General features: G+C 43.6%; 1 protein-coding gene across 1 annotated transcript in view; it reads right to left on the bottom strand.

The window, feature by feature from the left end:
* Positions 1-3,203: 3,203 nt before the first annotated feature.
* LOC137525401 (tyrosine-protein phosphatase non-receptor type substrate 1-like) overlaps positions 3,204-25,155 on the bottom strand; it is a 66,551-nt gene continuing 44,599 nt past the window's right edge. The window contains exons 3-5 of the mRNA XM_068246483.1: positions 16,896-17,195; positions 6,692-6,805; positions 3,204-3,833 (exon numbers count right to left, since the gene is read on the bottom strand). Of these exons, the coding sequence (XP_068102584.1) occupies positions 3,622-3,833; positions 6,692-6,805; positions 16,896-17,195 (626 nt within the window). The 3' untranslated portion in view covers positions 3,204-3,621. The remainder of the gene's footprint in view (positions 3,834-6,691; positions 6,806-16,895; positions 17,196-25,155) is intronic.

Genomic DNA, 25,155 nt, shown 5'->3' on the forward strand with positions numbered 1-25,155 from the left:
TACTGGGCACTTTACTGGCTATACTGGGCACTATATTAGCTATACTGTGCACTTTACTAGCTCTACTGGGGCACTACCTACCAATACTGGGGCACTATACTAGCTATACTGGGCACTATACTAGCTATACTGGGGCACTACCTACCCAGACTGGGCACTATACTAGCTATACTGGGCACTATACTAGCTATACTGTGCACTTTACTAGCTATACTGGGCACTTTACTAGCTATACTGGGCACTATACTAGCTATACTGGCCACTATGCTAGCTATACTGGATACTACCTACCCTTACTAGGCACTATACTAGCTATACTGGGACACACTGGGGGGATCACGTGGCCGGCACCAATCCAGCATTTCCTACCCCCGGCTTATATGGGGGTATTTCCCCTGGCTTTCCCCTGGTTTTTCAGAGAAAAGTTGGGGGGTCGGCTTATATGCGGGTCGGCTTATATGCAAGTATATACGGTATGTCAAATATATGTTGGAAGAATTGTTGTTTAGCTCCTCCAAAAAACATTTGCAGAAATCCCTTGTTCCTTGCCAAATTATTAAAAGAGAAGATAGCCGGCACCATCCAGTATAAATGCTCTTTTATTCTTCAATTCCTATAACAGCCATAATTGCGACGTTTTAGAGTAACATCAACTCCTTTATCAAGCTAGGCTGTATGTCAAATGCATACTGTATGTCATTTGACATACAGCCTAGCTTGATAAAGGAGTTGATGTTACTCTGAAACGTCGCAATTATGGCTGTTATGGGAATTGAAGAATAAAAGAGCATTTATACTGGATGGTGCCGGCTATCTTCTCTTTTGCATGACGTTGTTCTAGGAGTGCTGCCAGGTCCTAGCCACGGCACATCACTTATTGAATACAGAGTGGTGCTTCACTATCCACTTCAACTTGCCAAATTATTAATAAATCATCTATAAAACGGAACCAACCTACAATGTGAGGGTGGTACCGTTCTAGTTTGGAGGCCCACACTACTTCGCGTTCCCACCATCCAAGGAAGAGGTTGGCCACAGATGGGGCACATCGTGCCCCCATCGCAACCCCCATCACCAAGAGGTTGAAGCGCGAGTCAAATACAAAAAAGTTCCTTATTAGTACAAACCTCATAGTTTCAATATGAAGTCACGTCTGTTCTGCTTCAGATTCCCCATGTCCATGAAGTATCCAACTGATCGTATGCCATCCTCATGATTGATATTAGTGTAGAGACTTTCTACATCACAGGTTACAAGAAGCATGTCATCTGTTCAAGACAAACCATTTATATGATTCAATAGATCACCTGTAACCTTAATATATGAATCCAGAGTTTCTACAAATGACTACAAAAAAGAATCAATGAATTTGCCACAGGAAAACACACAGGAAGAGAGTCCCTGGGCGCCACACACTGACAGCCTGCAGTACCGCTACAGGACATCAGGTGTCATCACGCGGTGGTGATGTGATGATGACTTGACATCTGACACAGGCAGCACAGGAGGAGTCAAGGAAGGTGATTGCGCTGCTAATCTTCTTTCTTATTCCATTTGGCTGCACCGTACATCACCAGCTCCCTAGCGGTTATGTCCTTCTGCCTGCCCCCCTTCTTCTACTTGCCGGTCTGCACCTAGGGCGGTCGCCCTGCCCACAAAATGACCCTGAAAGTGACAGCATCATAGAAAAAAAAGTTATTTATGGCTCATTTTACTCTGGACAAAATGTTATTTGTATGTGTTTACTTGTATTTTAAATTTTACAATTTTCATGATAGTGGTCCTTTAACCATTTCTGCCACTGGGACATGAGCCTGACATCCGCAGCGGCTTGCTACAGCTGAAGGGACTTGCTAGTAACACCCCTGCAGTTTGGAGTGCTTTGTGGGCGATCGTGCAGGCAAATGCCCGCGATCACGATGTTGCCAGGTGCAGGGGGGATTGGCTGCAGGGGACAATTCGTACATGTCCGCCGAGAATGAACACTGTTTTAGCTCAAAAACAGTGTTCATTCTGAAAGCCGCCACGCTTCCGCCCACCACCAATTTCCGCCGCTTCAAAGTTCCCATTCATTAATGTCCCTACACACCACAGTGATCGCAGGCTTCCATTGAACAGGCAGTTATTTTATTAACATAGTGGTGCACAGTGGTGATTACATTACCAAATTCTTATTTTAATAAGTTATACACAATTTTAAATTGCTCTGGGCAAAAAAACATCCAAGAGTCGGGTTTCAAACTTAAAGCGGACCTGAACTCTGAACTTCCTCTCTGCTCTAAAAGATACACAACAGCATAATAATAATAATGGCCTCAATTCACTAAGCTTATCTCCTGTCTTTAATAATGTTTCTAGAGTTATCACCATGGCCAATGGCCTCAATTCACTAAGATCATGCTGGAGATAATAAAGCAAGAGAAAACTTTCCACCACACAGTGAGAGAGTTATCTTATCTCTTCATTCCTTAAGTTACCTCCTCTGTAGTTAATTTACCTCCTCTGTAGTTAATTTACCTCCTCTGTAGTTATTTTCACACGCAGTTAATTAACAGCCTGTCTTTAACTTTGGAGTTATTCTAAGGATTGGAGAGTTAACTTAAAGACAGAAGAGTTAACTTTAGGCTTGCCTGAGGTAAAATGTTTCCTGAATACTACATGCCTTATCACCATGGTAACAACTCTAGAAACATTATTAAAGACAGGAGATAAGCTAGTGAATTGAGGCCAATGTCTTTTGTACTCTTTTTAATGACAAACTGAATCCAAAGCAAGGCTTATTTTCCACGGACAGTAGAACTGTGTGCTCAGCAAGCAGTTGCCAGGCAGCAGTGAGCAGTTTCCAGGCAGCAGTCAGCAGTTACCAGGAAGCAGTGAGCAGTTACTAGGCAGCAAAAAGCAGTTGTGAGAGTTTGAGAGGCATTTTAGTGCCTATCAAGTGCCCGAGGCCTAACATTTTTCACCTATTCTGTAAATAAAAGACTTTAAAATTAAAAATGAAAACAAAGTGACAGAATATAAAAGAAAATGCATATATTGTTACCTTAGGAACTTGGATTTTTAGATATGTATGCCATGAGGGTATTATACTATTATTTTTGCAAATGAGGTCTTGTAATCATCGATAGTGTACAATGAGCAAGCAAAAAAGACACCTTTATTTCCAAATACAAAATTGTCACCATGCATTGTACTAGGAACATACATTTAAACATAATAACCAGGATGAAGAAGCAAATAAAAGTATCCTGCAATCAATTTGCAGTGAGTCTACTTCCTGCCTTCATGAAAACAGACATAGGGTTCACATCTTGTGTCTACAAATTAGCTGCTCTGCCAAGTAATAACTGTAGGTGAAATGGAAATGCCTAATCTGTATCTTCAGTCTGGCTTTACAAAAAAAATCTGTTGCTGATGGCAAGAGACAGAGGCCAATGATCCATTCTGACTTTGCTTGACCTCTCAGGGCACTTTCAGTCCCTGGGCTTCTTACAGTTAGCCTTTTTTAAGATGAATAGTTTTACTTGTCACCTTGTAAACTGCCCTGTTGAGTAATTAGGTCCACATCCCCAGCACCAGGGCCTGAGGTATTTCCATATGTTTCAAGATGTTTTTCATTTTTTAATTTACTTGGCAGTGTTCCTTCTCCTTTCTCCTCTTCTTCTTCTTTGCTTTGTTCTCAAAGTTTTTTCTTGTCGTTTTTACATCCACGTCTTTACAATCTTGGAGCATCCGTTCGGATCTTTCCGCTTTCTCTTCTTGTTTAACTCCTTCATATATTACCGCTCTGTCTGCAGTGTGGGTTTCCCTTCTGTCTTCTCCTGTCTGTTGCCCTGCAGATAACACAATCACAGGTCAGGGATTGTAGAGCTACACGACTACAAATAGCACACCTCCAAAAGTAAGTAAAAATAACATAAATAAATCTAATACAAAAAGATACATGTAGCTTTACAGTAAACCTGAGATGAATGAGCTGGGCCGAAATTACGCATGAGCATAATTACGCATCGTAATTCAATGTAAATTTACGCGTAAGTGCTACGCGTAACTTACGGTCTTACGCGTAATTATTTATAAGTTAAGTCGTATCGTAATTATGCTGTCTACCGTAATTGCTAGGTATGCGTAATTTTACGAAGACTTACGCGTAATTTTACGCGTAATTACTAACATAAAAACTCCCCTTTTCTAAGAGTAGCCAATCAGTCAACATCCTAAGCAACCAATAGTATCTTCTCCCGCCCTTCAGTATATAAGCGTACGTTTTGACGCATACGAATGATGTGTACGCAATAGCTGTCACATTGATGGCTATTGCGTACACATCGTCCGTATGCATCAAAAAATACGCATTAATGGGTATTACGGCACTACGCGTAACATCGTAGTGTAAGCGCCTACATTACGGTATCCTTACGCGTAACTGCGTAAGTTAACGCGTAATTACAGTCATGAACCGTAGATAATTTCCTACGCCGTAACCGTAATTGCGTGATGCATAATAGCGTAAAATTACGCGCAATGATCCGTAAGCATAGATTTTTCCATTACGACCAGCACTGGAATGAAACACCAGAATGTATACTTACCAGGGGCTTCCTCCAGCCCTCTGTAGTCTGTAGCCTCCCTCTGTGTGTGTCTTGCTCCTGTCTGTTCTCACTGAGTCAGCCCCGGTATTCGGGGGACTACTGCGCATGCAGGGCTCTGGCCACATGCCTCCTTAAAGCGGAACTGAAGATAATATTAAAACAGCAGCAATAGAGTTTCATCCAATTCGATAATCGACAATTTTACTGGTTTCAGGCCGAAATCAATTGAATGCATCGATCGAGCAAACTGAAAAATCTCAGACTGACGTGGTCGATCGAGTGTGCGGTTGTAATGGTGTGGGATATTGCAACCAACAAATACAATGGAACTCCCAACCACTGTCCCCCTAAATGTTAACCACTTGAGGACCACAGGCTTACCCCCCCCCCCCCCTTGTGACCAGGCTATTTTTTACAATTCTGATTCAGCTTTAACAGTTTATTCCAAGGCCATACAACATAGCAGCCACATTAATCTAACCTCATTTTCTGCCCACCAACAGATATCTTGCCCACCAACAGAGATTTGTGTTGGTGGGATCTGATTGCCGCTGTGTCATTTTATTTTTTATTATTTTAAAAAGTATTTTTTTTTTATAAAATATGTTATATTTTTTATATCCCTCCCTTCAAGATCCAGCACTAAAATCACCTCTCACAAGCATCCGCCTATGTGATGGATCTGACTGTGAGCCACTCCAGGGGACAGCCAAGTGACAGGGTTGTTTCCAGTACAGAGCTATGCTAGATCGTAGCACTGTAAAAAGTAAAATAATGTTGTTTTTCCCCCAAAAGCCTGCCAGCTCTGATCGCGGCTGGCAGGGTGTTTATGGAGCAGAGCGTGATCCCCCTAACCTCCGCCTACAGGACCTGACGCCAATCGGCATTAGGTGGTCCTGTAGTTGCCACCCTCCCATCGCCAATTGGTGTGAGCTGGTCGGTAGGGGGTTAATGTCTGCCCAGTGCCTGTGCATTAAAATATTTCACCTGTCCAGCTGCTGAGCATCCAGCTTCTCATGAAGTCACAAAAGATTTCATGCTGAGATTGATTGGGAATTTGCCTATGGTGTATGGGCAGCCAAAACATTTCAGTCAGATCAGATTCAATCAGAGAGAGATCTGTCTCTTGGTCGAACTGTCCATACATTGCTAGATGTAGGTAACTAAACAGGCCGGGGGACCACCACCAGGGAAGGTATATGGGGGAGGGAGACCAGTAGACCACCAGGACAGGTATATAAGCATGGAGGACCACCAGGCATGCTATATAATGATGTGGGAATGCTAGATCACTACAGAAGATATATTGGGATGACTGGACCACTAGATCACCAGGGAAGCCTAATGGGGATGAGACCACCAGTTACTACTGTAAGGGGGGGATGAGGGGACTGCTAGACCACCAGGGCATACTGTTAAGGGGGGGGGGGATACTAGACCACCAATGAAAACTGTAAGGGACACAGCATAGAAATCATTATTAGGCTGAGCTGCAGACCAAAGCACATTGTGTTTGAGGGTTTAGGTTGGAGGAGCCTGCAAGGGGCAGGTTAGGGTCTGATCTGATGGGTGGCAGTGACAGGTGATGACGGGGGGTGATTGATGGGTGATTGACAGGTGATCAGTGGATGATTACAGGGGAGAATAGATGTATACAGTACACAGGAGGGGTAGGAGTCGGGGGGGGGGGGGGGGGTCTGGAGAGGATCTGAGGGTGTGGGGGGCGTGATCAGGAGCCCCCAGGGGGCAGAGTTGGGTGCATACATACACAGCTGCCTCCTACCCTGGTGGTCCCTCGATCACTGGGACCACCAGGGTAGGAGGCGGCCTGTATAATACGCTTTGTATACATTACAAAGTGTATTATACACTTACTATGCGGCATAATTGGCCGGCGGGTTGACGTCACGGGGGGATTTGACGCAGCATAATGCCGGTCTATGCGCGCAATCCCCGGCTAATCAGTCCCCCAGGTGCCACCGCCAATCGGCGTTAGGTGGTCTTGGGGGTGCCACTTTGCCGACTCCCATAGATAGTGGCCGGTTGGCAAGTGGTTAACATGATCAGGACACACATAGGAGGGAAAACAACTAACTTACCTGATTTTTTGCAGTACAAGTAAATTCCAACAGCACCTGCTGCTATAATCACAGCAACAACGCAAACAACAGGAACAGCAATGACGACAACATTGGTTGAGGATTCTTCTTTATCTGCAGGAAATAAGAACACAAACACCAATATCAATACGATAATACTGAGAAGCATGTGCTGATATATCTGAATCAAGATTCAGTGTGGATATTTACAGCCCATATCCATATATAGTTTTAAGTAAGTCAGGGGTCACACTTAGTAAAAGTTAAGTGTGAATTGTGAAAAAAAAAGTGATTGCTGCAGATGTAATGTATCTCATTGATTTCTCATTGTATGTTTTCAATTATGTAAAAATTTGCTTTTGCAAATCTTCTGTTTTTAAAGAGACTCTGTAACAAAATTTTCAACCTTATTTCTTCTAGCTATAAATTCCTATACCTGTTCTAATGTGGTCTGGCTTACTGCAGCCTTTTCTAGTTGCACTGTCTCTGTAATATAACTAATCTTCTTTCCTTTGTCAGGCTTTGTCGACACAGAGAGGAATGCTGCCTCTGCTGTGATAGGGAGAAGTTATGCACACCACCTGCAGGCTCTGTTTGTGTGCTTTGTTTATCCCTCACAGACAGGTCTCTGCTCTCAGTTTCAGCTTGTCATGCTGAGAAACTGTGAGAATCCCTGACAGGAGTGCAGATAATTCACTGGTAATAAAAACTTGTAGTATACTGTAACATGATATATATATACACATACATCACTTCCTGGTTAGCGGCCATGTTTTTTGTTTGTAAACACTGCCTAAAACTGGCGATAAAAAGCCAGGAACGTGGCGGGAAGCGGCAGAAACGGCAAAGAGGAATCCAGGAGATCACAGTGACTCGACTGGTATGTTTTTTATTGTACAAATCGCACAGTACAGATTCTCTTTAAAATTCGAACGACAGATGTGATGTCAGATTTTTGGGTCAATATAAGTCAATTGGGTCAAATGTTATTTTTAAGTTAATTAGATTTTCATCTAAATAAACTTAATTGGTACTCACAGAACAATCACAATGCAAAACTTCTCACTCAATCATGAATTTAGAAATCACAAAAACGCGCACAAAAGTTTGTACATTAAAGACTACAAGAATCATGCTGGGCATGGTCAATAAGATGAAAATAAATCAGTATTGATGCAATTTTTATGTAAATATCATGCAAATGAAAAAAAAATGGACCAATCAGATTCCACAACAGCCATTTTTTTGTAATTTACATGTTTTTAATTTGCATTAAAAAAAAGGCTTTGAAATTTTTCATGAATCCTAATTTATTTGCACCACATTTGGGGCTCGATTCACAAAGCGGTGCTAACCCAGTTAGAGACTTTAGGCGAGATAACCATTGCACCACGCTGGTGAAAAGCCAGTTTAGGCGTGATAAGTTTAGGCGTGAGTAGTTTAGGCATGATAAAGGGCTTTTCACCAGGGTGCTAACTGTTAGCACCACTTTGTGAATCAAGCCTTAAAGAGAACCAGAGATGAAGCACCCTCTTGTATTTTACCTTATAAACATAACAGTAAACACCGAATCTGCTCTTTGTTTCATTGTTCTCTGTTTAATCTGACTGTTATCACCTCTGATAAGAATCCCCGACTGAGCACTCAGTCTAGCTCTGCTACGGAAAGATTATAGCTGAGTCTGTCTTCTCTGGTGTCTTTTCAAGCCCAATCCTGCCCCCTTGTGGCTCTGCTATAATGACTCAGCTATAATTATTCCCTGCAAAGCCAGAGTGAATGCTCAGTCGGGGATTCTTATCACAGCTGATAACAGACACTTTTAGCAGTGAGGATGAAACAGAGAGCAGGGTAAGTGTTTTCTCTAATGTTCTTACTGATATATATGGTAAAATACACAAGGGTGCTTCGTCTCTAGTTCCCTTTAAGTGTCCCTACCGCTAACTATAGTGCTCAGATGTTACTAAAGACTAAAAATGGTGGTTGTCCAATAGAGATGGTCGATAAAATTCTATTAATTTTGTATCATCTTTAAAATCCATCAGAATTGTCAGGAATTGTATTTGATTGGTTCCAAGGTGCATACTATTTGCAACCATGTAAGAATTATCAGCGTTTCTCAGAATCAGAATCAGAAACTTTATTTCGCCAAGCACGACTGGGTCGTGCCCGGAATTGGGCTTGGCACATACAGGGTACTGATGCACAATATAGTTACAGATACAGGACAGGACATGCAGTAGGAACATAACACTTACAGAATACAGAACACTATATAACCTTTATGCAGAGGGAGACAATGTGGCATAAGTTACAATACAAAAAAACAACCGAATGGTATGCTTGAGCTGGAGCGCCGTCCATGTGCAGAGTGCTTCAGTGCGTCATGGTATTGTGGGGTGGGGATGGGCATTCCCGTGGAGAGAGTTCAGGAGGTTTCTCTAATGCATTAAAAATAAGTAATTGCAGTTGTTCCGCTTTTCTTCAATTAATAATTGGCTGCGAGAAAAAATGTGGGTTTGCTCCACCCCCATCGACAGGTAACCAGTTATAGATAAATGATTTTTCTGCGCCTATTGAGATCATATAAATTTCATACTAGTAGAGCCATAAAATCCTGTATAAAAGGTTTTTTATTTTAAAAACACCATTTGATGATATTCAATCGACAAGTCACAGCACACACTTCACACACTCCGCATCAACCGTCCATACGCCTGGAACCAACTAACAATCTGCACAAAAGCCAGCTGTCCTGATAGCCCCTCTGGCAATCCCCAGCCGCCCGTATATGAGCAGACAGATATCTAGATCCCGCGCATGCCCGCACCCGCGGAAGTCCATTCAAAAATGGCACTGCAGTGCTGAAAATGCATAAAAATATAAAATCAATATCGCTTTGTCCTTTTGCATATGGATTTAAGATTCCAGTTTCTCAAATGTCAATACAATTCATTCCGCAGGTCTGCACTGGATGCTTTCACTGTGCCAGACTTCTGCTATATCTTTATCTATGACACTCACGTATCCCCGTCTGATGATATGGAGAGGAGGGAGTCTTGCTGGCTATTTTGCAGGCTCTCAACAGACTTGCCGGTCCTGGCTGTGAACACTTCCCGACTCTGGAGCCGCTTGGAGTCTCAGAGTCTTTGATCGTAACTCCGGCGTAGCCGGAAGAGTCTTGGTGACGTCACCACACTGTTAGACCAATCAGGGCCGACGCGTTTCGATAGGTCCGCCTATCTTCTTCAGGGCCTCTCCTGATTGGTTCCTGGGCTCTTGTTTTTATCCTTAAGACTCCACCTCCTCCGTGGGATTATTTGTGCGGATCGTAATTGTTACAATTATATTCAAAGATGTAAAGTTCTTATTACATCCACTAGATGTCTCTTTCCTCTTTCTTAGTTGAAAGCGAATAGTTCCACATCGTTATTTAACCCATTTGGGGCCAGACTGTTTAAAACATAGATCCATTGCGTTTCTTTTCTCGACATTTTTTTAATAAAATCTCCTCCTCTCCATTCTTCATCCTTTTTCCACTTCACATATTGCATAGAATTTAAATGATTTCAGACTTCCATTATGTTTCTCAGTAAAGTGTTTGCTCAATGGGAACTTTATATTACCCCCTTTGATGTTTTGTATATGTTCCCCAATTCTAGATAGCAACTTCCTCTTAGTTCTGCCCACATATTGCTTTTGGCAGCCACATTCTATTACGTAGATCACTCCAGTACATGTACAGTTCAATTTTCCATTAATTTGATGTTCCTCATTAGTTACATATGATCTAAATTTCTTTACAGGTTCCATGTATTTAGTGCTCCTACATGGATTGCAGAAACCGCATCTTTTAAAGGAGCCATGCATGTTGTCTTTTTTATCATTCATTTTTGGTATGGTTGGGGCAGTTATGCTCTTAATATTAGCTGCCTTGCTAAAGGTAAATTTGGGTTTCTCTGTCAATATACCACTCAGAGTTTTATCTTGTCGCAGGATATGCCAATATCTTGCGACAATCTGCTTCACTTTTTTAGATTGCTGAGTGTATTGTAACTTAATCCTTAGGGGGGGGGGGGGAGGGGGGGGGGGCCTGTTTTTTTGGGACCAATAAATCTTCCCTTTTATAACCCCTCACCTCCTCCTCCACTTTTTCCAATGTAGACTCCTCGTATTTCCTTTCAATGAGTCTATTTCGGAGAGTGGCCGCCTGCAAATTATAATCATCTACATCTGAGCAGTTTCTACGTAATCTTATATACTGACTTTTAGGTATATTTGCGAGCCACTTAAACATGTGACAGCTATCCAGATAAATGAAACTGTTAGTGTCCACCTTCTTAAAGAAGGTTTTTGTTTTGATTTTTTCTCCTTCTATGAATATTCTCAAATCCAAAAAATTTACTTCTCTTTTACTATATTCACTGATGAAAGTCAAATTATATTCATTCACATTAAGCCAGTCCAGAAATATCTTTAATCTATCTTCTCCTCCTTTCCATATGGAGCAAACCCACATTTTTTCTCGCAGCCAATTATTAATTGAAGAAAAGCGCAACAACTGCAATTACTTATTTTTAATACGATATCTTGCTCTAAAGTTGTAAGCAGCTTTCCTATTATCGAATAAATGGAAATTTTAAGTATATTTGAACACAGTACAGATTTATGGACTTATAGAGAAGATCGGCTAGATAGAATAAGAACGATCTTCCATAATAATGAAGGTCCAAAACCAAATTTTCATGAAGATGAATTCATTAAAAACAATAGCAGAAAATTAGAAAAGCTGCTCACACAAGAAACGAAAAATCTATGGAAGGTATTTGCCCTAGAAAGATATAAGCAGCAGGGAAAATGCCCTCCAGGTTTGGAAGTATATAAAACATTGGCTTATGATTTACACTCTGAGGAAGTACAGGCTGATTGGGATAGAATGTTTAGATCTTTTTTCATACAGGTGATGGAGTTTGTGGCAGAAGTGAGAAAAATGCAAATTATGCAGAATAGTGAAGAGGTGAGGAGTTTGTACAACAAATTAGAACCACATTCAGAAACAGAAATCTTCAAAAAATTAGAATGGAACATACAAGGTAGATTGATTAAGATGGAAGAAGATATCCTACATAGAAAAATGAAAAAATTCATACGGGAGTGTGAAGACCTCAAAGCTTTTGGGAATATTAATGTAGAAAATTATGGTAGTGAGAATGAGAACAATAAGGTTGAATCAATTCAATTAGAGACGTCTATTGTTACAGATTTAGTTCAAAAAAGTACGTCTATAAGATTGCCGAGCAACACGACCCCAGGAGTATAGTAAATCAAAACGTAAATCTTACAGGTGGGGGTGATCTCGATGGAGATACAAAGGGGCAAAGAAGCCCCATCGGCACAGCGGAAAGGAATCCGGCTGTGTCATATGAAGATTCAAATATAGAATTGATCCCAGAAAGAATAACAATAATAAAAAATGTAGAGCCCAATAATAAAGAGTTAACGGATCCATTGATTACAACTATTGCTGAAGTCGAGATCTCAGATAGAATAAATGAAAGGGAAGAAGAGATATATGTGGAAACTACTGTTCCCACTACATATGGAGAACTAAGCAGCAACAGAAATAAGAACATACCCATAGAGGCCAAAGTTGTAATACAAATATCAACCAGAAATAGTTATTCTCCTCTAATGGAGAATTCAGAAGAATTCCCCAGTAATATAACTAAAAGTCCCAGAAGACTTAAACGTCCTCGGAGGTTCACAGACTATAGAACTGCATCAGAATTCCAACAAAAAGATAGCAGGCTAGAATAGGGAAGATGAAATTGAGATCATATCAAGATAATAAGATTACTAATCATTTCTTAGCCAAAGGAAGGAAAGTAAAAGGAGATATAGGGGAAGTAGGGGGAGGGGCAACACCAAAAAAGAAAAAATTATAGAAATAGAACCCATAGGTTCAAAAGAATGTAGGGATGGGATTTTTAATTTAAGCAATAGGGAACTAGATGGAACAGAGGTATCATTATTGAAGAAGGGACTAAAATTTGCTCCAACTACAGCAGTAAATAAATGTGATACCTTTATTGGAATCAAAAAATACATGAGGCAACTGTGCCTCAAAAAGTATTTCATTAAAAAAAACCCCGACTGAAATCCCCAAGAGGGAGGTCTTCACACACACAGATCTAAAAAATCGTTCTAAATTTAACCCAACTAATGAAATGAGCGATTCAATGGTAACTTTTGAGACAATGGTCATGGGAGACATTAGGAAAATTAAGGAAAATAAAAGCTCCAATCTTACAGCAAAAGAGAGGGAAGCAATGAAAAAATTGAGAGAAGATCCCACGATCATTGTCAGACCAGCAGATAAAGGGGGGGGGGGAGTGGTCATCCAGAATCTGGAGGATTACAATAGAGAGGCATTAAGACAGTTGAATAATGATGAGACATACATGAAGCTAAAGAGGGATCCCTGTAAAGAGTTTCAAAAAGAGTTAGAAGAATTGGTGAAGGAAGGAAAAGATCAAGGTATCCTCAATGAGAGGGAGTCTGACTATGTCCTCCAAGCCCATCCACGGAAACCTGTATATTACCACTTACCCAAAATACATAAGAATCTGAGGGACCCACCTGGAAGACCTATCATTTCCGGGATTGGGTCCCTCATGTCTAATTTGTCTGAATATATAGACACATTTTTACAAAAAGCAGTAGTTTGTACTAAATCGTACATCAAAGACACTAGTCATATTATACGGATACTAGAAGAAGTTCAATGGAAAGATGATTATATAATTTGTGTAGCAGATGTCAGCTCACTTTATACCATTATTGATCATAGGAGGGGCTTGGAGGCAGTCAGATTCTTTTTAGAAACGTTAACAGAAATTCCCATAGATCAGGTTAGGTTTTTGGAAAGGGCCATTTATTTTATACTGACCCACAATTATTTTTTCTATGATGGGCAACACTATCTACAACGGGTTGGAACGGCGATGGGGATGAGGTTCGCACCCGGGTTCGCTAATTTGTTTATGGCTTATTGGGAAAAATTTATTTTAGGGGGTCCTGGGGGCCCGGGTGCGGACCTCGTAACTTGGAAAAGGTATATTCATATACATTTTTATATGGAAAGGAGGAAAAGATAGATTAAAGATATTTCTGGACTGGCTTAATGTGAATGAATATAATTTGACTTTCATCAGTGAATATAGTAAAAGAGAAGTAATTTTTTTGGATTTGAGAATATTCATAGAAGGAGAAAAAATCAAAACAAAAACCTTCTTTAAGAAGGTGGACACTAACAGTTTCATTTATCTGGATAGCTGTCACATGTTTAAGTGGCTCGCAAATATACCTAAAAGTCAGTATATAAGATTACGTAGAAACTGCTCAGATGTAGATGATTATAATTTGCAGGCAGCCACTCTCCGAAATAGACTCATTGAAAGGAAATACGAGGAGTCTACATTGGAAAAAGTGGAGGAGGAGGTGAGGGGTTATAAAAGGGAAGATTTATTGGTCCCAAAAAACAGGCCCCCCACCTTCCCCCCCCCCCCCCCCCCTAAGGATTAAGTTACAATACACTCAGCAATCTAAAAAAGTGAAGCAGATTGTCGCAAGATATTGGCATATCCTGCGACAAGATAAAACTCTGAGTGGTATATTGACAGAGAAACCCAAATTTACCTTTAGCAAGGCAGCTAATATTAAGAGCATAACTGCCCCAACCATACCAAAAATGAATGATAAAAAAGACAACATGCATGGCTCCTTTAAAAGATGCGGTTTCTGCAATCCATGTAGGAGCACTAAATACATGGAACCTGTAAAGAAATTTAGATCATATGTAACTAATGAGGAACATCAAATTAATGGAAAATTGAACTGTACATGTACTGGAGTGATCTACGTAATAGAATGTGGCTGCCAAAAGCAATATGTGGGCAGAACTAAGAGGAAGTTGCTATCTAGAATTGGGGAACATATACAAAACATCAAAGGGGGTAATATAAAGTTCCCATTGAGCAAACACTTTACTGAGAAACATAATGGAAGTCTGAAATCATTTAAATTCTATGCAATATGTGAAGTGGAAAAAGGATGAAGAATGGAGAGGAGGAGATTTTATTAAAAAAATGTCGAGAAAAGAAACGCAATGGTTCTATGTTTTAAACAGTCTGGCCCCAAATGGGTTAAATAACGATGTGGAACTATTCGCTTTCAACTAAGAAAGAGGAAAGAGACATCTAGTGGATGTAATAAGAACTTTACATCTTTGAATATAATTGTAACAATTACGATCCGCACAAATAATCCCACGGAGGAGGTGGAGTCTTAAGGATAAAAACAAGAGCCCAGGAACCAATCAGGAGAGGCCCTGAAGAAGATAGGCGGACCTATCGAAACGCGTCGGCCCTGATTGGTCTAACAGTGTGGTGACGTCACCAAGACTCTTCCGGCTACGCCGGAGTTACGATCAAAGACTCTGAGACTCCAAGCGGCTCCAGAGTCGGGAAGTGTTCACAGCCAGGACCGGCAAGTCTGTTGAGAGCCTGCAAAATAGCCAGCAAGACTCCCTCCTCTCCATATCATCAGACGGGGATACGTGAGTGTCATAGATAAAGATATAGCAGAAGTCTGGCACAGTGAAAGCATCCAGTGCAGACCTGCGGAATGAATTGTATTGACATTTGAGAAACTGGAATCTTAAATCCATATGCAAAAGGACAAAGCGATATTGATTTTATATTTTTATGCATTTTCAGCACTGGAGTGCCATTTTTGAATGGACTTCCGCGGGTGCGGGCATGCGCGGGATCTAGATATCTGTCTGCTCATATACGGGCGGCTGGGGATTGCCGGAGGGGCTATCAGGACAGCTGGCTTTTGTGCAGATTGTTAGTTGGTTCCAGGCGTATGGACGGTTGATGCGGAGTGTGTGAAGTGTGTGCTGTGACTTGTCGATTGAATATCATCAAATGGTGTTTTTAAAATAAAAAACCTTTTATACAGGATTTTAGTATGAAATTTATATGATCTCAATAGGCGCAGAAAAATCATTTATCTATAACTGGTTTCTCTAATGCCCAATCATTGAAAGTAGGCCAGGCACCGATAATATGTAATATGTCCTCTTTCAATTTATTGTTGGTGGGGTGGAAGGGTTGGGGGGGGGGGGGTTTGTAGACTAAGTTTTTCGAAATAACTGCAGGCTACAATTAATGTCCTACCTACAATGTTTAATATGTTGTTTGTAAAATACCTAATTGGGAGCCCAGATAGTGAAAACTTCCTGCACCACCAACTGCGGTGGTGCAGGAAGTTTTCACTATCTGGGCTCCCAATCAGGTATTTTACAAACAACATATTAAACATTGTAGGTAGGACATTAATTTACAAGAGCAGGCACAAAGACGGGCAACTAAATTAATTGGGGATGGAAGGTCTTACTTACCAAGGAAGGTTGGACAAACTGGGTTTATTTAACTTGGAAAAAAGGCAACTGAGGGGTGACTTGATAAACATGTACAGTATAAACACATCAGAGGGCAATGTATAGGCTTGGCAGATGAGCTTTTTGTTCCTAGGTTTGTTCAAAGGACAAGGGGACATGATCTGCGTATGGAAGAAAAAAGGTTTTGCCATATATTTAGGAAGGGGTTCTTTACAGTAAAAGTTGTTAAAATGTGGAACATTGTGCCGCAGGAGGTAATTCTATATTTGTAATTCCTCTCCCCAGCATAGATACCCATGTGTGTTACCAGTATAAGCAGCGTGCCTCCCCAGCATAGATGGCCAGGTGTGCCCCCAGTATTAGCAACCCCCTTGCCCAGCATAGATAGCCAGTGCCCCCAATATTGTGAAGGGGGACTGCGAATAAGGACCACTAAAGGTATCATAGAATTGAGACTGTGCAACAGACAGGGCTGAAGAGGGATACCAGCAGCGCCAACTGGTGAATGAAGAGCACCCTACTCTCTCTGCTCTGCATATAGTCCACCGAGGAGAGCACTCTGGGATGTCTCACCAGCCTCTGCGTCCTGCGTCATAGGAATGGCTCCTTCACCACCAATTGTTTTCTGAAGGACCACCTTCAGTCATTCGTAAATAGACCAAAGAGTCCAGCACTTCATGAACACGCCACAGACTCCATAACTTGTACATTGATGTAATACTTTTTTAACAGTGTCATTACCTGGACACACCAGCGTGAAGTCTTCCTGGAGAGGTTGGGTGAGAGACTCATGTTGGACTCTACAGGAGAAGGTCCTCCCTCTGTCCTCCTCGGTGGGAGTTACAGTCACTGAGCTGGTCACACTGTACGTCCCATCCGGGAGTCTCTGAGGTTTCTCCACTATCACATTGTCCAGTATCTCTCCATCCCGGAGCCATTTAATGTCAATCTTCTCTGGGTAGAAGCCAGAGATGGAGCTTCTTAGGACACTATCGTTACTTATAGTCACTGTTGTACCTGTGATAGTAATCTGTGGAGGAGCTGGAATAGATTACAGGAGACAGGGTAAAGGGAGTTGAACATGATTTTTGATCTAATAAACAAAAGATTAAAACTTTAGGGGCAGGAACATAACTACAAACCATGAGGCCCTCTTGCAAAAGTCTGATTGGGCCCCTTTTCCGCCCTTAGCAAGTGTGGCCAGTAAGGTCCCCCTTTATAACCCCTCCCCCCTCAAGTGTGGCCAGTAAAGTGTCCCTCTATAACCCCTCCCCCCATTAAGTGTGGCCAGTAAAGCACCCCTCCATAACCCCTCCCCCAGCAAGTGTGGACAGTAAAGTGTCCCTCTATAACCCCTCCCCCCATTAAGTGTGGCCAGTAAAGCACCCCTCCATAACACCTCCCCCAGCAAGTGTGGACAGTAAAGCATGCCTCCATAACTCCTCCCCCAGCAAGTGTGGACAGTAAAGTGCCCCTCCATAACACCTTCCCCAGCAAGTGTGGCCAGTAAAACACGCCTCTATAACCCCTCCCCCAGCAAGTGTGGACAGTAAAGTGCCCCTCCATAACACCTTCCCCAGAAAGTTTGGACAGTAAAGCACGCCTCCATAACCCCTCCCCCAGCAAGTGTGGACAGTAAAGTGCCCCTCCATAACACCTCCCCCAGCAAGTGTGGCCAGTAAAGCACTCCTCCATAACACCTCCCCCAGCAAGTGTGGCCAGTAAAGCACGCCTCTATAACCCCTCCCCCAGCAAGTGTGGACAGTAAAGCACGCCTCTATAACCCCTCCCCAGCAAGTGTGGACAGTAAAGTGCCCCTCCATAACCCCTCCCCCAGCAAGTGTGGCCAGTAAAGCACTCCTCCATAACACCTCCCCCAGCAAGTGTGGCCAGTAAAGCACTCCTCCATAACACCTCCCCCAGCAAGTGTGGCCAGTAAAGCACGCCTCCATAACCCCTCCCCCAGCAAGTGTGGACAGTAAAGCACGCCTCTATAACCCCTCCCCCAGCAAGTGTGGCCAGTAAAGCACTCCTCCATAACCCCTCCCCCAGCAAGTGTGGCCAGTAAAGCACTCCTCCATAACACCTCCCCCAGCAAGTGTGGCCAGTAAAGCACTCCTCCATAACCCCTCCCCCAGCAAGTGTGGCCAGTAAAGCACTCCTCCATAACACCTCCCCCAGCAAGTGTGGCCAGTAAAGCACTCCTCCATAACACCTCCCCCAGCAAGTGTGGCCAGTAAGCACGCCTCCATAACACCTCCCCCAGCAAGTGTGGCCAGTAAAGCACTCCTCCATAACACCTCCCCCAGCAAGTGTGGCCAGTAAAGCACTCCTCCATAACCCCTCCCCAGCAAGTGTGGACAGTAAAGCACGCCTCTATAACCCCTCCCCCAGCAAGTGTGGACAGTAAAGCATGCCTCTATAACCCCTCCCCAGCAAGTGTGGACAGTAAAGTGCCCCTCCATAACCCCTCCCCCAGCAAGTGTGGACAGTAAAGTGCCCCTCCATTACACCTCCCCCAGCAGGTGTGGACAGTAAACTGCCCACTAATCACCCCTCCACCCCAGCAAGTGTGGCCATTAAGGCACCCCTCCATAACCCCTCCCCCAGCAAGTGTGGACAGTATGACACCCTACCGACCCCTCTCCTGGCAAGGAGTAGCCAATAAACAATATATGTTCTCCTTTCTTTTAAACAATGACAGTTGCCTGGCACCCTGCCAAACTTTCATAGATCAGTAGTATCTGAATCAAACACCTGAAACAAACACGCAGCTAATCCAATCAAACTTGAGTCAAACATCTCATCTGCATGCTCGTTCAGGGTCTGAGTCTGAAAGTATTAGAGGCAGAGGATCAGCAGGATAACCAGGCAATGTGCATTGCTTAAAAGGAAATAAATATGGCAGCCTCCATCTCCCTCTCACTTCAGGAGTGCTTTAACCTCCTTAGCGGCAACCCCGTGTGTGACACGGGGTAAGCCGCCGGAGGTTGCCGCTCAGGCCCTGCTGGGCCGATTTTAATAATTTTTTTTTTGCTGGACGCAGCTAGCACTTTGCTAGCTGCGCCAGCACCCCGATCGCCGCCGCCGCGCGCCCGATCGCCGCCCCCCCCCCCAGACCCCAGCGCTGCCTGGCCAATCAGTGCCAGGCAGCGCCAAGGGGTGGATCGGGTCTCCCAATGGGCTCGCTACATGATTTAAAAAAAAAAAAATTAAAAAAAAACTGCTGCGCTGCCCCCTGGCGGTATTTTTCATACCGCCAAGGGGGTTAAGAGAAGGACTGGGGGTGTGATGTCGCAGGGGCCTGAGGCACCGCCCATATAGTCATGTGACTACTATTTTTAAAATCATAAATAACTGAATCCTTTATTGTATAAGGAGGCCTGACTATGGCCAATATGCCCTTAGTGGGCTGTTTTGGAGTGCCTAGCTGTAGTAATTTCTGATAAAGGGGTGTAACTGTAGGGAAGCAGCCCCTGTGCTGTGACTACAGCTGTGGAGGCCCCCAACCAGGGGTGCTCAGATACCAATTTTTAAAATCCGAATAGATTCGGATCCGGATACCCAGATATCCGGATCCGAATCGGCAGGGCCGGCCTTAGGTTTCACAGCGCCCTGAGCGTATCCAGATTTTGGTGCCCCCCCCCAGACTCCGACTCCTCAGTTTATAAAACCACGACTCCGACTCCGGGTGCCCAAAATTGCCCCGACTCCGACTCCACAGTCCTGGCTACTAGACTTGTATATGTAGGTAGATACTCCACTTTAGTGTGTGTATATATATATATATATATATATATATATATATCTATATATATAAAATCGGATGTATGTATGTATGTATGTATGTATGTGTGTGTGTGTGTATGTGCCGCGATCACTCGAAAACGGCTTGACCGATTTGAACGAAACTTGGTATACAGATCCCTTACTACCTGGGATGATATGATCTGGGGGTCTCGCGTCCCCCCTGCACACCTGGGCGGAGCTACAAACAGCCAATCAGATTTCACCCATTCAAGTCAATGGAAAAAATGTAAACGGCTGCCATTCTCACAGTAATCAAGCCAGAGTCCCCACACTTGGCACAGTTGGTCACTTGGTGACCGAGGTTACAAATCCAGGAAAAGCGGGTGGAGCATAAAACAGCCAATCAAAATTCAGCCGTTCATTTTAAATGGGAAAATGTAAACTGCAGCCATTCTTACACTGTTAATCGCAGGGTTCTCAAACTTGCCACACTTGGTCACTGGGTGAATAAGATTAAGATTTTGGAAAGTGGGTGGAGCCTAAAACAGCCAATCAAAATTCACCTATTGCATTTAAAGGGGAATATTTAAACTGCTGCCATTCTTACACTGTTTATGGCAGAGGCTTCAGACTTGCTGCAGTCAGTCATTGGGTGACTGGGGTCCAAATTCACTAAAGGGGTGGGGCCACAAACAGCCAATCAGATTTCTTTGCTGGATAAACTGCTTCCATTCACACATTTTTGATGCCAGGAACCTGGAAGCTCACAAAATTGGTCACTGAGTGACTGTGTGACAAGGTTACACAAAGTGGGTGGAGTTAAAAACACATTTTACTGGGAAAATTTAAACTGCAGCCATTCTTACACTGTTAATGGCAGGGTTGTCAAACTTTGCACAGTTGGTCATTGGGTGAATGTGGTTAAGATTTTGGAAAGTGGGTGGAGCCTACAACAGCCAATCAAAATTCAACTTTTAATTTTCAAAGGGAATATTTAAACTGCAACCATTCTTATACTGTTAATAGCAGATGCCTCAAACCTGGTACAGCTGGTCACTGGGTGACTGGGGTTCAAATTCAGAAAGGGGCGGAGCCACAAACAGCCAATCAGATATACAAAGTATTGATACCAAGGACCCCAAAGCTGATAAACGTGGTAATTTTTTTTTACATGGCAGGGTTCCCAAACTTGATACAATTGGCCACTGGGTGCCTGGGATTATTATTCAGAAATGTGGGTGGAGCCTACAACAGCCAATCAAAATTTACCTATTGATTTTCATGGGGAATATTTACATTGCTACCATTCTTACACTGTTAATGGGAGAGGCCTCAAACCTGATACAGTCAGTCATTGGGTGACTGGGGACCAAATTCACTAAAGGCGGTGGAGCCACAAACAGCCAATCAGATTTGTTAGATTGATTTCAGCCATTCTGTTATTGGCAGGGTTCTCAAACTTAACACAGTTGGCCACTGGGTGACTAGGATTAATATTCAGGAAAGTGGGTGGAGTGTACAACAGCCAATCAAAATTAATCTTTTGATTTTCAAGGGGAATATTTACATTGCTGCCATTCTTGCACTGTTAATGGCACAGATTATTATACAGAAAAGTGGGTGGAGCCTAAAAAAGCCAATCAAAATTCACCTGTTGATTTTCAAAGGGAATATTAAAATTGCTGCCATTCTTACACTGTTAATGGCACAAGCCTCCAACCTGGTACAGTTGGTCATTGGGTCACTGGGGTTCAAATTCAGAAAATGGGATAGAGCAGGCATGGGCAAACTTGGCCCTCCAGCTGTTGAGGAACTACAAGTCTCACAATGCATTGCAGGAGTCTGACAGCCACAGTCATGACTCATAAAGGCAAATGCATTGTGGGATTTGTAGTTAACAGCTGGAGGGCCAAGTTTGCCCATGCCTGGGATAGAGCCACAAACAGCCAATCAGATGTGTTTCATTTCACTGGGAAAATACAAATTATTGATGCCAAGGACCCAAAGCTCACAAACATGGTCATTGAGTGACTGTGTGTCCAGTTTACAAAAAGTGGGCGGAGCCAAAAACAAATTTCACTGGGAGAATGTAAACTGCAGCCCTTCTTCACTGTTAATGGCAGGGATCTCAAACTTTGCCAAGATGGTCACTGGGTGACTGAGATTAATATTCAGGGAAGTGGGTGGAGCCTATAATAGCCAATCAAAATTCACCTGTTGATTTTCAAAAGGAATATTTAAATTGCTGCCATTTTTACACTGGTAATAGCAGATCAGAGCAGTTTCTAGGCTAAATTTCACCCAGGGCGAGGGTGTAAAAATCGCCCCCCCCACCCCCATGGAGCAAGGCATAGGTGCCCGCAGTACAGGTTGTACAGGTTAGCTACGTAGGTGCCTCCAGTATAGGGTAGCCTGTATAGTTGCCCCCAGTGTAGTTTAGATAGGTAGGTGCCCCCAGTATAGGTTAGATAGGTAGGTTCTCGCAGTATAGGTTCGATAGGTAGGTTCCCCCAGTATGGGTTCGATAGGTAGGTTCCCCCAGTATGGGTTCGATAGGTAGGTTCCCCCAGTATAGGTTAGATAGGTAGGTCCCCCCAGTATGGGTTAGATAGGTAGGTTCCTGCAGTTTAGGTTATATAGGTAGGTTCCAGCAGTATAGGATAGTTAGGTAGGTTCCCGCAGTATAGCTTGGCTAGGTAGGTTCCTGCAGTATAGGTTAGTTAGGTAGGTAGGTTCCCGCAGTATAGGTTAGTTAGGTAGGTAGGTTCCCGCAGTATAGGTTAGTTAGGTAGGTAGGTTCCTGCAGTTTAGGTTAAATAGGTAGGTTCCTGCAGTTTAGGTTAAATAGGTAGGTTCCTGCAGTTTAGGTTAGTTAGGTAGGTTCCGGCAGTTTAGGTTAGTTAGGTAGGTGCCCCGCAATACAGGTGTTAGGTAGGTTCCCACAGTTTAGGTTAGTTGGTATGGGCAGCATGAGTTGGGCGCAGGAGCGGGGGGAGCAGACATAATAGTAATAACTCACCTGCTTCCGCCGAACCCGCGCTGCTTCAATGTCCTTCCTTTCCCGGCATCTATCTAATTAGTAACAGCGCTTCCTGTGATGACATGCGGTATGTCATCACAGGGGGCGCTGTTACCAGGCGACGGACGCCGGGAGAGAAAAGATATTGAAACTGCGGGGGAACGGATGAAGAAGGTGAGTTATAACTATTATGTCCGTTCCCCCGCTCCGGCGCCCCCCCTCCTGCCGCACAATAAAGCGCCCCGGGCGATTGCACGTATCGCACGCCCATAGAAACGGGGCTGTAGCAGATGCCTCAAACCTGCTATAGTTGGTCATTGGGTGACAGGGGTTCAAATGTTGGAGAGGAGTGCAGCCACAGACAGCCAATCTGATTTGTTTAATTTCTATGGGAATATACAAATTATTGATGCCAAAGACCCCAAAGCTCACAAACTTGGTCATTGAGTGTTCGTGCGTTAGGGTTAGAAAAAGTGGGCGGAGCCAAAACCGGTCAAATACATACACAGGCGGGCAGTTCCACGTCATTAGTGGGTGGAGACAAATACAAATTTCACTGGGAAAATGTATACTGCAGCCATTCTTACACTGTTAATGGCAGGGTTCTCAAACTTTGCACAGTTGGTCACTGGGTGACTGGGTTAAATATTCAGAAAAATGGGTGGAGCCTACAAAAGTGAATCAAACTTCACCTATTGCTTCTCAAGGGGAATATTTAATTGCTGCCATTCTTGCACTGTTAATGGCACAGGCCTCAAACCTGGTACAGTTGGTCATTGGGTGACTGGGGTTCAAATTCAGAAAAGGGGGTGGAGCCACAAACAGCCAATCATATTTTTTTAATTTCAATGCAAATTATTGATTCCAAAGACTGCAAAGCTCACAAACTTGGTCATTGAGTAATTGTGTGTTAGGGTTAGAAAAAGTGGGTGGAGCCAACACTAGCCAAATACATACCCGGGCAACGCCGGGCAATCAGCTAGTATATATATATACACTGCCTACATAAACTAAAGGGGGGATCTGCCTACATTTACAAGACAAGTAGCCTATATACACTAGGGGGGGATCTGCCTATACACTAAAGGGGGGATCTGCCTACATATACAAGACTAGCAGCCTATATACACAAGGGGAGATCTGCCTATTATAGGCAACCCCCCCCCAGTGTACATAGGCTGCTAGTCTTGTATATATAGGCAGATCCCCCATTAGTGTATATGTAGGCACCCTTAGTGTGTGTTTGTGTGTATATATATATATATATATATATATATATATATATATATATATATATACACACACAGATGATCCCCCTTAGTGTATATATAGTGTATAAGGCTGCTAGTTTCCCCTTTAGTTAGGCAGCAGATTAGCCCCCTCCCTCCCCCCCCCCCCATCAAGCATAGAATAGGAGGGAGCCTTACTTTTGGTGGTCACTTGGGGAGCATGAGAGGAGATGGCCAGGTCTCGTCTCACGCAGGACTCAGGAGGACAGTCGCAGGGCAGGGTAGCTGCCGGCACACGTGCTGCGTGCTTCAGCGCTCCTGGCTGGCTCCATCCATTTTATCACGGGGGCCGAGCGCCGGGTGGCGTCTCGCACTGACTACAAGAGGCAGTGCCGCAGCAGTTGCTGGTCTTTGCCCCCATCACCCCCAGCGGCAACAGGGGGCGGAGCCAGGGGGAGACGCAATAGCCCAAGCAGCAGTCGCCGCAGCCGCTGCAGCACATAATAAATATGCGGCCAGGGCGGCAGGAGCGCGGCGCCCCCCCTGGAAGCCGGCGGCCGGCGCCCTGAGCGATCGCTCCGGTCGCACAGGTCAATGGCCGGCCCTGCGAATCGGATATCTGAATCCGAACTTTGCGGTATCCGCATTGATGCAGATATCCGAACGCATTATCTGCGGATATCCGACCTATTCGGATATCCGGATAGAAAAACGGAAGTGGCCTTAAAATTGCTTTTGAAACGTTTTGGAAGGTCCAACCTGTCCCCTCTCTCCACCCTCCTACCCTCCTCCTCCTCCTCCTCCTCCTCCCTGTTCATGGATCTTGTCTTCCAGGGATTTGCAGGATGTCAAAAGCATCTCTTAAGGGGCTATGGCCGCCGAATTGGCCCATGTGGTAAAGCAAGGTGTAAAAACCAAAGTACACCTAGCAGAGGATGGTTGTAATCCATCAACCTCTGGGTTATGGGCCCAGCACACTTCCGCTGCACCACTCTGCTGCCAT

Source organism: Hyperolius riggenbachi, chromosome 7, assembly GCF_040937935.1.
Source record: "Hyperolius riggenbachi isolate aHypRig1 chromosome 7, aHypRig1.pri, whole genome shotgun sequence".
NCBI lineage: Eukaryota > Metazoa > Chordata > Amphibia > Anura > Hyperoliidae > Hyperolius > Hyperolius riggenbachi.